This window comes from Paramisgurnus dabryanus, chromosome 8 (genome assembly GCF_030506205.2).
Source record: "Paramisgurnus dabryanus chromosome 8, PD_genome_1.1, whole genome shotgun sequence".
NCBI classification, from domain to species: domain Eukaryota; kingdom Metazoa; phylum Chordata; class Actinopteri; order Cypriniformes; family Cobitidae; genus Paramisgurnus; species Paramisgurnus dabryanus.
Genome location: NC_133344.1, coordinates 41,786,901 through 41,800,832, shown reverse-complemented (window position 1 = coordinate 41,800,832; position 13,932 = coordinate 41,786,901). Strand labels below are relative to the sequence as shown.

The 13,932-nt window shown below is 37.3% G+C and overlaps 2 protein-coding genes across 2 annotated transcripts; both read left to right on the top strand.

The window, feature by feature from the left end:
• Positions 1 to 1,842: 1,842 nt before the first annotated feature.
• Positions 1,843 to 2,760, top strand: LOC135720874 (olfactory receptor 7A42-like). Its single transcript, XM_065242993.2, has one exon. It carries the CDS (start codon positions 1,843 to 1,845, stop codon positions 2,758 to 2,760), a length of 918 nt encoding a protein of 305 aa, XP_065099065.2.
• Positions 2,761 to 9,394: 6,634 nt separating this feature from the next.
• On the top strand, positions 9,395 to 10,336 carry LOC135720910 (olfactory receptor 51I2-like). The gene has a single exon (XM_065243017.2). The coding sequence runs from the start codon at positions 9,395 to 9,397 to the stop codon at positions 10,334 to 10,336; it is 942 nt and encodes a 313-aa protein (XP_065099089.2).
• Positions 10,337 to 13,932: the final 3,596 nt, after the last annotated feature.

The following is a 13,932-nucleotide window of genomic DNA, read 5'->3' as shown; positions in this document are numbered from 1 at the left end:
TTGGCTTGTTTTTTTTTCATAAATTGGGTAAGTGGATGATCTAGTCGATGATTTAATGGATGATCATGGTATTTCAGGTTAACATAAACATTTATCAGGAACAGGTTTTTTAATGCAAATGTTTTCCTTTAATTGACAAGATAACTCGTGAATGGCGGGGAAAGACTTAAACACAGTGGCATTCTCAGTGTGCTCTTTTAAACTGCATCAAGAAAAGCAACAAAGTCGATCAAGCCATGGAATATACCGGATTATCTAAGATATCTTTGATACAGCAAACGAGGAAAACAATAAAAGGCATGACTTACATAGCATCCAGTTAGCCAACTCTGTTCACTTGACTTCTGCTGGTCGATCTTGTCCAAGCTCTTTAATCCTGTATTTATTCTTCAACTGAACACCTTATAAAGGGGGATTTTGTAAGGATAAAATTGTATGTTATTTCATTTTGTGATATTTTGCTTGCTTCCACTGATCAGTACTGTAACTATCAGTTACATGACAATCTGAAATGTGGTTATGAGACTATGAGAAAATGGTCCAATCACATGAGGTCAAAACCATAAAAAACACAATTGATTTACTAACAACAAAAGTGGGAGGGTTTGGGGGGCAGCACGGACATCATCCTCAAGTCACATGCTTTAAACAAGTTTACTGAAATATATACACATGCGTTTGGGTGGCACTCCAGACACACACATATGACAAACACAGCGAAATAAAGTTTAGATTTTTGCTTTTTTTTAACAAACTGATTATGTGACTAACAGTGAATTAGCACAACTGAATGATTTTATTTTGTATTAATTAGCACTATATATTTAACTTTTTGATAACATGTTAAAGTAGCTTTCATATCTGATGAGTCTTTACAGTTATCTGTAACACCTTGATTATCCACTAGATGGTGCACTCCCCAATTTATAAAAAACTGAAGCAAAGATTAATTTATACATTTTACACTCCATGTATGTTTTGATAATCTTTTTGAATCTGATCTCTAACAAAATTCTTTCACAAAAATGCAATTATTTCAGCTTTTTGTTAAAAAAAAACCCTATTTAATAGTTAGCTTATAATAAGAGAAAAAAATATAAATAGGATGGAACGTTTTTTCCCCCCATTTTGTTTGTTTGTGTATTGTGTTTTTGAAAGCAGATGGTCTGTTCTTTCGTTTGATATATTTGTATGTTTATATATTTTTAAAAGAAAATTTTCCTGAAAGGCATTTTGTGAAACTTTTGTGAAATCACAAAAAATGCTGTCTGGCAACTTTTCAAAAAGAAGGCTGGCGGGGAATGAGTTAAGTGCCCCCTATTTACCAGCCACCACTGAATTTAAGCATTTATTTTTATCTTAGTGCTTCATCCAGTCAAGGGATGCTATTTACTTAGTGTAAATAGAGTAGACACCCAAAACGCTAGAAACCTGATACATGGAAAAACATGTAAAATACATGTATGTATTTGTTCAGTGACTTGAAAATATCACAGATGTGTTTTTTATGTAAAAGAAGCCACAGGAAGGGGAACAAGTCTCTTGAGGCATGTTATGAGCTATAAAAATATGAGCATGTAGGGATGCACTGAAGTACTTCAGAAGTATAACAGAAGTGCTATAGTGCATATCACCTGGATTTTCTTATGAGAATCACAGAAGAGTTTTTATTGATACAATGTTTCTAGCATTTGCCTGAGGTTTAAAGATTACTGTATAAATATAAATATATATATATATATATATATATATACATAAAGATGTGTTGAAGTTAAAAATGTCAAAAACTAACTTTAACTTTGTCTGCTCTTTTCCTTAGGTCAATAACAGCATCCTGTGCGTATGGATAATAACACAAATTTTTACTTCATGTTGTTTGAAAATCTTGGGCATTTAAGATATGCTTTGTTCAGTTTGGGGTTTGTTTTATACAGTGTGATCATAATCCTAAACGTCCTTATTATTCTTGCAATATGTTTGGAAAGGACATTACACCAGCCCATGTACATTCTGATTTCATGTTTGTCCATTAACTCTGTATATGGTACATCTGCCTTTTTTCCAAGGGTACTGACAGACTTGCTGTCTGATACACATTCAGTCTCCCGTGCTGCTTGTCTTTTACAGGCTTCTGTCATCTTCTCATATGCAGCAAATGAGTTCACAACATTAATGTTAATGGCATTTGATAGATTTGTTGCAATCAGTAAACCTTTACATTACCATAACATAATTACTTCTAGGTTTCTAATTCTTTTAATTGTTGTAAACTGGATTTATCCACTGCTTTGTCTTGGTATTGGTGCCATTTTAACTGCCAAACTGACAATGTGTGATAACAAATTGTGGAAAGTTTACTGTCACAACTACGAAATTGTCAAACTCTCTTGTATGAATTCTATTCTTTTGAATATTTGGGGCTTTTTGATTCTTTTTATAAATGCGGTTATTCCTTTAATTTTAATTTTATATTCGTACATTAAAATTCTTATCATTTGTCAAAGAAGCTCCTCAAAATTCAAGAGGAAAGCTTATAAAACTTGTATTCCACACTTGGTTATTCTTTTAAATTTTTCAATTGCCATTGTTACTGAAGTCACCTTGAGTCGGATTGTGAATTTACACATTCCTAAATGGCTGTCAGTTGCTCTTTCATTGGAGTTTATAATTGTACCACCCATCCTCAACCCACTTATTTATGCTTTAAATTTCACCAATATTCGGAGAAGAATTATTCTTCTCCTAAAGGCATCCAGGTAGATGCGTTTCCGCTGTGATTAATGTCACACAAGGTTTATTGATTGATTAAATGGTAAATCTGGTAAATAATTTGCTAATTTTAGGACAAATCCCATATAATCTTTATAAAAGAAACAATCAAAACATGACATTTGTAGAACTTTGCAATGATGTATTTGATCTCCTATTTTCAAAATGTATACGTATACATGCCCTTTGAGTTTAAAATAGAATACAAGTAGTAAATGTATAGTTTTACTTATTATGCAAGTGTGTACATCTTTTCTTTAATTAATAAAAACATTAAATCAGCATCACCATTACTATCACTGTTGCTTCATGAATATTTATTTTGGATGACAAACTACCAGACTAAATTAGTTCCTATAGCAGAATATCAAAATAATCAGAAATGTGTTTATTTGTAGTGATATAGTTAAAAAAAATATAAATACAAGACACTATGTGCAACAAAATAATAAATTAGATAAACAAGTATAATAGTAAAAATCGTAATAGTCTGAACTAACCCTGGTGCTCTCTCTTTAGCTTAATACCTCTCCAGAATTACTATAGTTAATTATGAAAGTAATTTAAAGTGCACCTATTTTGTTAATAAATTAGCAGCTTATTGTAATATATTGGTCTCCCATAGTACATGTGATTAAAACTTCAAGTAATGCATTATTATTCTTATAAATTGCCTACATACGAGTCAGGAAATTCAACGGCTTTTTAGTCATCTTGTAAAAAACGCAATTGCTAACAGCACATCTTCATCCTTATTTACTCGCATCTATGCCTAGATCTCTGCACAGCAAGTTTATTAAAGGAATACTTCAGGATTTAGAATGAAGCTTTGTATCAGTAGAAAACCAGTAGTATTTTCGAATTACCGTGCCTCTCCCCTTCATATCGCCCTGAGATGAGAGATGTGTATTTTTTGTCTGGAAAAAAGCCTCCAATGACGCAAAAATCGTCAATTTGCGTCATCTGAGTTTTTTTTGGCCAGAGGCTTAAAACTACAGGCAGTAGTAGCAGCTAGTTCCGCATGTTTTCACCACGCCCATATGGGTGGGATCTCACTCACAGAATGTAAAGATAGTGTCAGCCATCTTTAGAAGCTAAGCTAACAGGCTATTGCTCCGTGGAAAAGTTTGAAGAACAATGGCGGAATGTAGTTTTAAGGTTGAAATGGCAGAAGGGGATTTCGAAGAGCTGTTGAGAGAATCGGGTGTTTCTATGCCACCTTTAAGAGCCACAATACAGCGAAGAGCTGAGGGAGATGGAGGAACAGAAAGCAGAGAAGCCCGGAGAAGAGGCCGCAGCCTCAGACTCTGCTGCGTAGTAGAGCCCGTAGAGGACGCAGCATCCTCGGCTGTGTAGAGGAGCCCGGACTGGCGCGAGCTTCTGTGACTTCTGCACGGATTTTCTGCATCAGATCAGGATATTGTTACGTTTGTGTGGTGAATAGTTAGGCGGAAGAGAATTTCAACTTTACGTGTGTTTGTTTCACAGATGAGTTTCGGCTCATGAGCACAGGCACTGAGTCTGCGCGTCTGCGGAGTAAATGTATTGTGCGGCGGAGGCGTTTGTGTGCAGGGTGCGGCATTTTCATCTTTGGGATTATTTAAATGTTTGGCCAAAATAACTTAGAAACTGAGTGAAGCTTGCTCTTACCACACAATTCGTTTGTGTGTTGAACCAACCACCCAAGCTTCGTATCGTATATGGACCGCGGAGTACTGGATACATATTTTAGAATCCTAAACTGGAAGCGACAGCCAAAGCCTGCAGGGATAAACGGACATCTGACTTTACAGTGAGTGTTTCAATTTTCTTTCTTATACTAATGTGGCAAAAACCAGGGGGGATCGTGCTTTTTTAGTTGTAGCACCTAAACTGTGGAATGAGCTTCATCCACAGATCAAATCAGCCCCAACCCACAAATCTTTTAAATCTGGTCTTAAAACTTATTTATTTTCTCTAGCTTTTAACACATGATGATAACTGTGTGATCATATATTTGCTTTGAGGCGTTTATGTGTTAGTTTTTATGTGTTTATATTTACATATGTTTATATGTGCTATTATTGTATTATTCCTGTTCAGCACTTTGTAAACCTTCGGTTTTTTAAATGTGCTATATAAATAAAATGGATTGGATGTAAAATAGCATACAGCTGAGCTAGCAGTGTTTTGGATTACAGGTGGTGGTTTGCAGAGCTGTGCATTGTGGGAGTTGTCGTTTTCCATACAAATGCTCCCTAAAGTCACGTTCTGTCTTTTCTCTGTCAAATAGGCACCAAATTCTAAATTTATATTACATTTCGACTACAAATATGACCCATTTTTAATAAATATTAATGTTTCTAAAGAATAAATGTTTCTTTAAACACAGGATTCCTTTGTACTGCTTGCACTATCAACACATGATGCCGCAATGGCTTATCCCTTGTTGTGTTTCTACTATAATTATAAAAAACACAAATAAGGGTCCAGACAACGACAGTCAGTTCATCTTTTGTGCTTTTTACTGCGCAAAAGTAAAACTCTCTGGCCAACCAAACACTAACCCTGGGTTCATTTTCAGGGGCGCTGTAAGGGGGGGGGGTTAGGATGATTCTAAAGGCCCTTGAACTTTTGAGGGCCCCAGCCATGGACTGTGCCGCACACGCAACCCTTTTAGCTCCGCCCCGTCTTTACTCTGCGTTTTAGCGCCGTTTTCAATCCACGGTCTCACAATGCGAGTGAACGTCACAGGAGAGCAAGGTGTGTGTATTTACTGCTATTTGCTATGATATCTGCATATGTGTGCTTCCTTACTATAAATGCAGTTTACACAATGTGACGCTGGAGCAATACAATGCAGTTTTTTTTCCACTGTAAAGTCTTCGCTCTGTTCACCCCAGTTTTGAAAAACACAAGGGGATTTACGTTCCCTGTTTTGTGTTATGATTCTAACCCGAAGTAAGCCCTTAACTCTTTCACCGCCAGCGTTTTTAAAAAAAGTTGCCAGCCAGCGCCAGCGTTTTTCATGATTTTCACCAAAGTTTAATGCCTTTCAGAAAATGTTCTTCTTTAAATAAATAAACATACAATATACCAAATGAAAGAACAGACCCTCTGCTTTCAAACAAAAAAAAACCGTTTCATCCTACCTTTAGTGGTTCTTTTGCAATCAGCTTTTGAATATGGGTAGGTTTTTGCAAAAACACCATATTTTGAGCAAAAAGCAAAAATAATTCCATATTTGTGACGGACTTTTCATAGAGATCCCATTCAGAGCGATCTTTAAAACAGACACGGACATGCAGCAGCTTGCCATAGGGCAATACTTCCAGGTTTAAAAAGTTGCGGAAGGGCGCCACCTGGTGGATAATAGCGGTATTGCGGAAAGACGGAAAATCTCGTCATTGGCGGGGAAGCGTTTTCTCTTAATTGACAAATTATCTCGTCAATGGCGGGGAAAGAGTTAATGTAGTTTTTGTCCAACTCCATTGACTTGTATTAGATGTGCTGTGAGGTCCGGTATTACTCCGCGCCGGGAACATTGTTTGTATTCTTGCAATTGGGAAAGGCGGTTTATCGCTACCAAATGGCCTGGAGTGTCTATTATTCAAGCTCTCAACGGAAGAATATACGGGTGTGAGGCGTTTGGAAAAATAGTTCCACAAGTTTACAATGAATGCTAAAACACCTGTTGAAAAGCATCTTTTGCAGTGATGTGTGAGCACATCAGTGAATACCCCTGACCACTCGGTGAGTTTCACGTCTTTGTAAACGAAAGTTTAATGCATTTTAGGAAGGATTGTTCCAGTGCACCTATATAGCCATTATAGAGGTGGGAGGTGATACAAGAAACACCAGAAAATCCTCGGGCCAGCCGCATATGTCGAAATTTCAGTCAAAACCATTCTATTTCATCATAAACAATCTGAAAACAGGGCTTTAAGTGTAAAATACCGAACTTGTCATTTAAGGCCTGAATCGTCAACTGAAAATGTGTGTCTTTGAGGCTAATGCAAACAGGATCAGAGTTTTCATGAACAGAAACTTGATATACATTGAATGCAAAGGCTATAAGGTGTTGCCCTGGAAAAACTTCAGTAACATGGACAGTTCCTAAGAGGAGGTATAGAGGGAGGATTAGGTGGATTTTATCTCCTCGCCCCCCTAAGGAACCTGATGTCCAGGTCATGCTGACCCACTGACCTATCTTCTATGGGTTCATAAAGGGCGGAGATTGCAGAAATCTCTCCAAATCAGCTGTACCGTCTATGGATGGAGTCCCCATTCTCCTTGGGCAGATGCCTGTGACAGCTTTTTGGCTATAAATTGAGTGCCCGGGATGTGAATAGTGTGAAACGACCTCAGGAGATGGCGGGCGAGTTATGACATGCGACGAGCATAGACCCCCTTTTCAGTTGATATATGCAATGGTCCAATGTTGTCTGTACAGAATAGGACAAATTTGCATTGTAACTTGCTTTTGAGGCATTCGAGAGCAAGATACACTGTCCACAACTCGAGGCAGCTGATGTGCCAATGCAGCTGGGGCCCCTCCAGACTCCATTACTGCATGCCCGTTGTAAGTGGCCCCCCACCCCAAGGTGGAGGCACCTGTGAATCCTTGGCTGAAAAGCATACGGAACAGAAACAAAAGGAAACACAAGATTCTCCACCCAGCCCTACTCCAGGGGAGGAAGTGGTACGATCACCATATCCATGAGAGCACTCCCTGCCATCTCCAGGTCACCCATCTCAGGACCGCTTGCCCTTACTTTTGGCCTTGTGCAACACAAAAATTAACCTACTTACATACGTGGATATACTCTAGATTTGGTCTTATCTTTTGATCTTCTTGTATGTAATACTGTTGCCAATCTGATCATATAGGTACTTTGATGTATCAATTCATTATGTATAGAAGTAGCACAAAAGGAGCTATATTACTCTTGTTTAATAACTGCTGAAAGTACAGATAATTTTATCAACACGTATTTGGTGTCCTCAACTACACTGACTTTGGAAGCCTCTCTTACTAGTTATGATACAGACAAACTAATGAGTTTTATTTAAATACCTTAAATGCAGTTGCCCCTCATAAACAAAAGACTGAAACCAGGATCACAAACATGGCTTAACCAGCATATCTGCGCACTCGGGCAGGAGTGCCGTAAAGCAGATCGTAAATGGAGATAAGACCAGCTACATGTTCACCAGGACATCTGTAAGGACCATCTGTCAAACTATCAGAGAGCAGCTAAAGCAGCAAAAATAGACTATTTTGCAAATAGTATATATAAGAATCCCCATAACTCCAAAATGCTATTCAAAACTTTCAACAGAGTAATGAATTCTAAGAGCCCTTCCTGATGCTAGTCCTGAATTGTGTTGAGATTTTTGAACTTTTTCAGAGGTAAGATTGAACGTCTAAATGCCTGCATGCCCAACTCTATAGAGCCTCCTGAATCCCCTAAATATGAGGGAATTAACATCCGACTCACAGATTTTTTACAAATTGTCATCAGAGTTCTGCTGGATGTTACCACAAAACTAAAGCAGACCACATCTCTTATTTTTAAGTGTGTGGTGGTCCGATCTCTGGAAATATCTGATCTTACTATGGGCTTTTGCTTACAAATTGTTCCCACGCTTTAAAAATGTCTCCTGCAAATAGGTTTGCTTTGTGTAGTTTTTATTAAATGGTTATAGTGCTTTAAATTATTTAAAGTAGAACCCATATGCAAAGCCTTCTGAGTGCATCTGACATGTTTTCTGAATTTTTTTAATCAGTCTTTAAATGGATTCTGCCTACGAACAACAATATCTGTATGACCTGAGGCAGTGATTAAGTAGACTTGAAACAAAAGTATTTGATGAATGTATAATTTGTGCAGATAGCATTCGGTTAATATCATTATCTCATTTTTGACGAACTTGGACAGGGAGGTCTCCTGACACTTTACAGGATATAAAAGTAGAATCATGCACTGGTGACACAAAGCTCACCTGAAGCAGTGTCATCTGAAGTAAGTAGCCACCTATTGCATAAGGTATTTCAATGATGATTTAATGTTTGGTATGTGTGAGTTCAGAAGGCTAAACATTTGTATATCTTTCATTCACTGAAAAACACATGCTAAGCACTTTCGTGAAATTTTCTTCAGGCACCCAGTAAGAAAGCCAAGGGCAATTGTGGAAAACAATGAACTGAGGACAAGTATGAAATTATTTTTCAAAAGGCAAATAAGGTAAGTTGACAAATGTATACATGCCCAGCCTATATGAAATGAAAACTGTCATCATTTCTCCCAAATACCATTTAGCCATGTTCATGATGGCTTTAAATTGTATATGATTTAATCAAACAAACAGATACTCATTTAACTCTTGAAACATTAAGCAAAATATGTTGTTTGCACAGATTTCCTTTTTTATTTTTGACTGTCAACTTCTAACACAGTATAATTATTTTTCAGAAAATAAATGGCTTTCAAATATGTACAATCTTTACAGAAGAACATATTGTTTGATTTTTAATACCCTGTTAAGTACTTTTGTGAAATTTTCTTGATGGTTTTGTCTCTAGGCTCCCATTAAGGAAGTCAAAGGCAAGATGAACTGAGGACAATAAAATTATTCTGTAATAATGGAAAACAAAACATATTTTTACTTCATGTTGTTTGAAAATCTTGGGCATATAAAATATGCCTTGTTCAGTTTGGGATTTGTTTTATACTGTGTGATCATAATTCTAAATGTCGTTATTATTCTTTCAATATATTTGGAAAGGACATTACACCAGCCCATGTACATTCTGATTTCATGTTTGTCCATTAACTCTGTGTATGGTACAGCTGCCTTTTTTCCAAGGATGTTGTCAGACTTGCTGTCTGATACACACACAATACCATATGAAGCATGTCTCATCCAGTGTTTTGTCATTTTCTCATATACAGCAAATGAGTTTGCAACATTAATGTTAATGGCATTTGACAGATTTGTTGCAATCAGTAAACCTTTACGATACCATAACATAATTACTTTAAGGGTACTAACTGTTTTAATTTTTATACACTGGATTTTTCCATTGCTTTGTCTTGGTATCTCAGGTATTTTAACTGCCCGACTGACAATGTGTGATAACAAACTGTGGAAGGTGTACTGTCACAATTATGAAATTGTTAAGCTCTCTTGTACAAACAGTTTAAATAGTAATGTTTGGGGTCTCTTCGTATTGATAACAACTGCGGTTATTCCTTTATGTTTAATATTACATTCTTATGTTAAAATTCTTATCATTTGTCAAAGAAGTTCATCACAGTTCAGAAGCAAAGCTTATCAAACTTGTATTCCACACATAGTGATTCTTTTAAATTTCTCAATCGGCATTATTTCAGAAATCACTTTAACTCGCATTGTGAATTTAGAAATGCCTACATGGCTGTCAGTAATATTTTCACTGGAGTTTCTTGTTGTACCACCAATCCTTAACCCTCTTGTTTATGCTTTAAACTTCACTGATATTCGCAAAAAAATGCTTCGCCTCATAAAACCAAATCTGGTAAGACATGTTGATCTGAAGATGTAATACAAAACCCAAAGCTGTTGTCACGGTTACGCATAGTGAACTTCTGGGCTGTCTTTATTTATTGGTCTGGCTAGTGGCAAAACTGATCTCTGAAACAAATGTTGAAAATAAAATGTTATGGTTTGCTAATGGCAACATCTGTTGTCATGGATCACAACAGTGCAGAGAGGTTTGGCAGCTAGGCAAGAATTCAAGGACCTGTAGTTAACATTGTATAGGTTTATTTTAGACAATAATGTCAGCCCAGTGTAATAGTTGATGTACATGTTAAATATAATAATGAATTAAGATAATTTACTACTTATTTATTTCCCTTTTTATCAGAAATAAACTACTGAAAAAGGTTGTTATTGATTCTCTAGATGTGGAAGTCTACTGGAAGTTGCAGTTAGTTCGTGCAAAATATGCAAAAAAGTTTAGTCCCACTGATGTATAAATTGCGCATGACGTCACAATTGTGAAGCAACCATGCCGCCATATTGATATGTCCAAACATACTTTTTAATTAATAGGATGTTATCAGATTTTAAGGATAAAACACTACTTTCCTAGTCTCTGTTTTTATATCTGAAGTCTCCCTGTATATTATACAAAAATGTCCTAAGCATTTATATAGTTAATTATTGAAAGTTGTACATTTTACTTTTTAATCCGTTAGTTACTATATATTTATCTTCATTACAGAATCAGATCAGTGGACAGAACGCAACACATTCTGAAATCTAAATAAATAACCATGCTTTAAGTACTGTATATGCATGCAATAATTTGCTGTTTTGTAATTATGTTAAGTTTTACAGTATTGTTTTTGTTCGTCCAGTAAAATGCGTTTAATGCGATTTTAATATGGCATGTATTTTAAAACAGTAAAGATAATGTTTTAAACCGTGGTTAAACTAACATTTGATTCAGCAATATAAAAACAACACCCAATTTTGATACTGCTGTGCATATAAAAAATAATATAAATAGAATACGGGGTGGTTTCCCGGACAGGGATCAGCTTAAACCACGACTAAGCCTTGGTTTAATTATGAAATATAACTAGTTTTAACAAACATGCCTTACTAAAAACATGACTTTTGTGCATTTTGAGGCAAAACAAAGGGCACTGATGTATTTTAAGATATGTCATTGCAAGTTTATTTCAGTATGGACAGCTCTTACATTTATTTTAGTCTAATCCCTGTCTGGGAATCTGCCGCAATACATTTTCTTTAGTTTACAATTTAAACTTATTCAGAAAAATAACGCTGACTGTGTACATTAATGTAAAAAAACTTTACACCTGTGTCTAGGCCTGGCAAACTCGATTCCTTTTAAGGATCCGGGTTATTGTGAGTCACTCACTAAAGTGATCCGGGTTGTGTGAGTCACTTGAGTATTGCTAAATTGCCAAGGAAACTCAGTACAGACCCACTTGTAACCGGCTGATTCACGCGACTCGAGATTCTCATAGCAGGAAACATTGCAGACTCGCAGACCATGGACATGAGATTCGCTCTACAGATACACTAACCGGCTGATTTGCGTGGATCAGCCGGAGCCGGTTAGTGGATCTATAGAGCGACTGAAGTCTCCTCAAAAGCAAATCCACAACAAAACCCTTTCACTTCTGAAATAACATGCTTATAGGTTTGGTGTGTATGGTCGACCATTTAAAAAATAAGCCTAATAACAATAGCATAATAATATAGTGAAAATATAGAAAAAACTTATGTAGCCCCCAGAGCCAGAGAGACAGTTCGCGCAGATCAGCCGGCGGATCAGCTGGTTACGGATCAGCCGGTTACGAGTTGAGAGATTCTCGAGTCAGAGCAGATTCGCATGTATCTCGAGTCTGCATTGTTTTCGGCTCTGAGTGAGAATCTCGGCTCAATTGCGGCTCACACGGACCCGCAGGTCTTTCGAGTTTGCAATGTTTCCGGCTTTGAGTGAGAATCTCGGGTCAATTTGCGTCAATGTTTCCGGCTCTGAGTGAGAATCTCGGGTCAGTTCTCGCGCAAATCAGCCGGTTACGAGTGGATCTGTAGTGCGAGCGAAGTCTCATCAATAATGTTAGAAGAGGTTTGTGTGTGTGGTGGCGCTGTTATGGTTTTACATTGAATTGTAGTAGGACTCAACTGATCCAGGTTAATGACACTAGAGACTCGCGACTCATGAGTTAATTTAAATCCGGGATAAAGATCCGAGTGAGTCACGACTCAAACAGGTCTACCTGTGTCATTACAACAGAAGGCAGCAGACACAACTCATTTTAATGTTTTATACAAATCCCGTATCCTGCCCGATTAAAACATAAACATTCCAAATAACATAGTCATAATTGATGGCCTATAAAGGCTTCTCATTACTCAGGAGGCACACAGGAAAGACTTCATGATGGGCAAAAGCAAAGAACTCTCTCAAGATCTTCGTAATCTTACAGGCGCATTTCCAGAATGTTGAATATTCCTGTGAGCACTGTGGAGGCCATTATCTGGAAATGAAAAGAGCATTACTTCACCATAAACCGTCTACAATCAGGTGCTCCACATAAAATCCCTGTCCGAGGAGTCCAAAGAATAATCAGGAAAGCCAAGAACCACTCGGGCAGAACTTCAGGAAGACCTTGCATCAGCAAATACTGTTGTTTCAAAGAAAACTATAAGCAATGCCATGGACCGCCACAGCATTCATGCACACTCACCATGCAAGACTCCATTGCTGAACAAAAAGCATGTTGAGGCTCGGTTAAAGTTTGCGAAAGAGCATTTGGAGAAGCCTGTGGATTATTGGGAGACTATACTATGGTAAAATGAAAGCAAAATTAAACTTTTTGGCAGTCATTCTACACACCATGGTTGGAGAAGAAATGGCACTGCCTACCACCCCAAGAACACAATACCAACAGTTAAAGGGGCAATCAGTAGGATCTACCCCCATCTAGTGGTGGAATTGTATTTTGCATTCAAACGAACAGTGCTTACTAGCTCCTCCCCTTTCAAAATGCGTGTTGCAACTACGGTAGCCGTTATGTAATTGCTGATCTCCTTGTCCGTTGCAGCTGGTTCACGTGTTCTGAATGAAAACGCATTGTGGAAACGTGTTGGTAGGCAAGTGCTTTTTGTCCCTCTCTGCTATTATAGTTTAACAGTATGGCGGAACGATATGGATGCCTCCTTGGACTTACCCGTTCAATGTAAGTAAAGAGAAGAAATTCTAAGCTTTAAAGAAAAGTCAGATCACTGGCAGAGGTCATTTGACACCGCGAGGACATATATATGAATAAAGACATTGATTTTGATTAATAAAACACTTAAAATCCTACTTATTGCCCCTTTAAGTTTTGGGGATGGAAGCATTATGGTTTGAGGCTGCTTTTCAGCAAGGGGTACTGGCAGACTTCATATTATTGAAGGTAAGATGAATGGAGAAATGTATCGGGACATTAAGGATAAAAATCTGCTGCCATCTACCAGAAAGCTGAAAATGAGAAGAGGGTGGACAAACACAAGGCCAAGGAAACAATGAAGTGGTTTCAAAGAAAGAAATTTAAATTGCTCGAATGGCCCAGTCAAACACCTGACCTAAATCCCATAAAAAATCTATGGAGA